Raw genomic sequence first — 4,011 nt, 5'->3', positions numbered from 1 at the left:
GTGACATTTGCAATTAACAGAAAAATTGGAAGTAAGTTAGTGAAAGGTTGAAGTCAATGAAAATTAAAGTACGGTGATTAAATTTTAAATTTTAAAAGTAAAAAAGATTTTTAACATAATTAGATTTAAATTATATATAATCACATAAGATTCTAATTAAAAAATTAATAATGTAAACTATTTGAACTAATTAATAATATTATAAAATTATAAGACCGAATTGTGTTAAAAATCAAAGTGTAGGGTGAAATCTCAAATTTAGACATAATATAGCTCCTTAACTAAAATTTAAAATGTAAAAGGAAAAACACTGATGATGTACTCAAAATTTAATTAAAATAATCAATAATATTAACTTTTGGACTAACTAATAATATTATAATATATTAAATTTAAATTAGGTTAGAAATTAAAATATAAAGATTGAATCTAGGCTGTTCAAAATAATATTTAACCATCTTCCTATCATGTAAGAAAAACAGTACGATGGTGGGACGCGTGTCACGTAGATATAGATTTATATGGTTAAAATATGTCATAGGTCACTATATTTTTCACAAATTTAAAATTTAATCTCTATATTTTTATTTTTAAGAATTTAATCCTTCTAACTTTAGATTTTCAAAATTCAGGTTCGATCGTTAACACGTTAAATTTTTATTAAATTTATTGATGTGATATTTTGAAAGAAAAAAATCTCACTTGGTAAAAATGTAACTAAAAAATGACGTTGTAATTAATTTAAATTTAACAAATTAATCTTAAGTGTTAATCGTTAGATCCCAATTTCTAATATCTAAAAAGTAGATAGATTAAATTTTTAAAGTAAAGTACGGGATCAAAATTCCAAATTTTGTTGGAACATGTTAATTAACTGATTAATTATTATATATTTATATAATTATATAAATTTATTCATGTTGAGAAGCTACTATAACTTGCAAAGCTTCAGGTAGTTGACATAAATTTCAAGTTTAAGCTCTATGAAATCCACTTCCTCCCTAAAATTGTATAAAAATAAATAAATTTATTGAATCTATTTAATGAATAAAAAATTGAAATTATTTAAATGAAAATATATTAATTGATAAAAAAAAAGTAGAAAAATTGGGTACTATTAGGTTAAACCCCACCCTAAAGTCCAAAATTGTACTCCATCCAACTACATGGCAAATACATCTCTAGCTTTTCTAGTAACGTAAGGGTGAAGGACAAATATGAATTAGTTTATATCATGTAATATATACTAAAAAAGTGATGACCATAAACATTACATCAAATATAGGACCTAATTTTCCCTTCATATATATATATATATATATATATATATATTCCTCCTTAAATGCTTTTGCACATGGACTATTCTTTTTCACTGCTTACTAGTTATGGCCAATATATAAGCCATGTGTCATGAAATTCACCAAAAAAGCAAATTTTATACCTCAAAGGAATAGTTAGGTCCAAAATCACTATCAGTCTTTCCTTTTGGCAATCAAAGGAAGGAACTAAATCCACCTGAAATTTGGTTCATAGGTAAGCTTCAAATTAAATGATTGCAAATTTTGCAACCTGAATATATAGTATATATTTGGCAATAATTAATATTTTCAAAATACAGACATAAGCATGTGTACTAGACAAGGAACGGTTCCAAATTTGACGTAAAAGTAGGGAAATTTTCAACATCACAGAGAGAAATAAAGCATATAACCAAAGCCAAGTGGGTGATGAGTGCTGGACACTTCCATGATTCCATCAGTCAATATCACTTCTTATGAATGGCTATCTACAAGAATCTCTCTATGCTTGCTGATAGAGTAGTTTTTGGCACAGCACCAATAACTGCATCTTTTTTCTCACCATTCAAGAAGATCATGAGTGTCGGGATGCTTCGGGTTCCATATTGGGAAGCGATCGAGGGGCTATCATCTGTATTCAGTTTGAAGCACTTGAGTTTTCCTGCGTATTGCTGTGCTAGTTCACCTATTACGGGATCGATCATGCGGCATGGTCCGCACCAAGGAGCCCAGAACTCAACTAGTACAGGTCCATCAGCGTTGAGCACAAGTGATTGCCATGTTTCATCGTTCACAGCTGGAACTGCCAACAACAATCAAAGGAACAAGGGAATTTAACAGAAAGTGAAACTAGTACATATTCGAAGCAGGCTGATTCGAGCTATGCCTGATTCATTTCGTTTTGCAAGACCAACCAGTTTATAGATCACTACTATAGGAATCTCATTTGCCAACACTGAAAAAAGGCTACCAGAATAAAATAAAATAGTGTACTTATCTCTCCAATAGTTCAGCTTCAGATTGTAAGTCGCAGTAAAATAACAAGATGTTTCAATGAATTCCCATAGATGGAATCTTATAGTTTACCTATAGGTTATCCTTATAACAAGTTGCATTGAACAATCTTTTATACGAACTTTCAGCAAGTAGATGAAGTGTTGGTATACAGTACGAAACAAACTATAATCACGATGTTCCCTAATTTTGAAGATAACTCCAATTATTTGCAGAGGGATGCAAATAAACTTGTCATTACGCTATACTAGTAAAATCAACCACAAGCTTTAAAACTAAAGCTGAAACACGATAGTATTGTCCACTGTTCAAGCGTTTCTTGATTAATTAACACATCATTTTCAGCAAAGTTGGTAAACTTGGACAACGAATCTTATGATTTCAAGTCATGAAAACATCGTTTTCAGCTTCCAATTTCAAGATAAGTGGAAAAAACCTGGCGGCTATATAAGAACCGGGGGACAGTCAGAAGCAATCAAAATTGGTTAATGCTACTATCTTCCATCACATGAATTAGGTCGCTATATGAACAGTTCCAACTTCTAACTGGTAAGCATATTTGTTAAATCAATTTCCTTATCAGAAAATTAGGGTTACAAAACTTGAATGATAATGTTAAAAGGCCCTCTACTTTATTTCCAGCTCGCATCATAGCAAATAAATCCACTTAAAAACATGATTACTCTCAAGTCTTGAAACTGTAAATCTAACATATTTCCCCTGAATTCTTGCTTAGAACTAGTTCAATCTTCATTCATAAATCGCAGCAGTATCAGTTATAATTCAACTAAAAATTCGAAAAGTTTCGAACTGAGAGAGAGAGCAGAGCAGAGCTTACTATCAATAGCAGTTTCCTGAGCTTCGCAAACAACGCGTCCACTATGCTTGGAAACCCTAGGATATCTGGAATTCGTGGACGCGAACGAAATCAGTGAATAGGATTGGATTTTCAACCCTTTAAATTCCGGCAAACCTCGGCGGCTATACGAAGAAACCGCCGGCCGTGAGAATGAAGTTCTAAAGCGTGAAGTAGTAGGAAGAGAGAGGGCGGCAATCAACTCTGTTACTGACGCCATTGAAGAGAGAGAAATCACAAGAAAGAAATGGGCAAAGAATAATGGTTTTTTTTTTGTGTGTTTTAATTAGTTTCTTTAAATGTTTTTTTCTTTTCTTTTCTTTTTTTCGTTTATGCTTCAAGCAGTTGAGTTTCCAGTTTTGAGCAAGGATAGGTAGGACTCTTCACATTTCGTTAAATTTTTATTAATTGTTGGAATGAATTTAATTCGATTAAGGTTAGTAGTTAACTTTAGTTTTGTTTCAATTAGTTAATATTTTTGAAATTTTAATTATCAATTAATTCATTTTGAAATTGATTAATTATCCCAAATATTTGTTGTTTTCAAGATTTATTAGTGTTTAGTTGTTAAATTTCATGACTAATGTAATTTTAATGTCTTATTTATTATTTTCACCTTCATTTAAAGTTTTTAAACTATTAAATAAATAAAATTAATATTGGTAATGTAATTTTATATGTTTTATATTTATTTTAACCAAAAGAAAAAACATATAAATTTAATTGAAATATTTCATTCAGTTAATGATTAAAGAATTTTACATTTCGAATATTTCAGTTAATAGTAATTCGGTTCAGTGATTAATCTAACTGGCCGTTTGAACATCCTCAAAGAATAAGTGG

General features: G+C 30.0%; 1 protein-coding gene across 1 annotated transcript; it reads right to left on the bottom strand.

Annotated features, from left to right (window-relative positions):
- Window positions 1-1,560: 1,560 nt before the first annotated feature.
- LOC108458166 (uncharacterized) lies at window positions 1,561-3,548 on the bottom strand. The gene is made up of 2 exons (XM_017757456.2): window positions 3,151-3,548; window positions 1,561-2,100 (listed from the first exon to the last, which is right to left on the bottom strand). Exons 1-2 carry the CDS (start codon window positions 3,386-3,388, stop codon window positions 1,787-1,789), a joined length of 552 nt encoding a protein of 183 aa, XP_017612945.1. The 5' UTR covers window positions 3,389-3,548; the 3' UTR covers window positions 1,561-1,786.
- Between the last annotated feature and the right edge of the window lie 463 nt (window positions 3,549-4,011).

The sequence above is a fragment of the Gossypium arboreum genome, chromosome 4, assembly GCF_025698485.1.
Source record: "Gossypium arboreum isolate Shixiya-1 chromosome 4, ASM2569848v2, whole genome shotgun sequence".
In the NCBI taxonomy this organism is placed as follows: domain Eukaryota; kingdom Viridiplantae; phylum Streptophyta; class Magnoliopsida; order Malvales; family Malvaceae; genus Gossypium; species Gossypium arboreum.
This window is presented reverse-complemented; position numbering and strand designations above follow the sequence as displayed.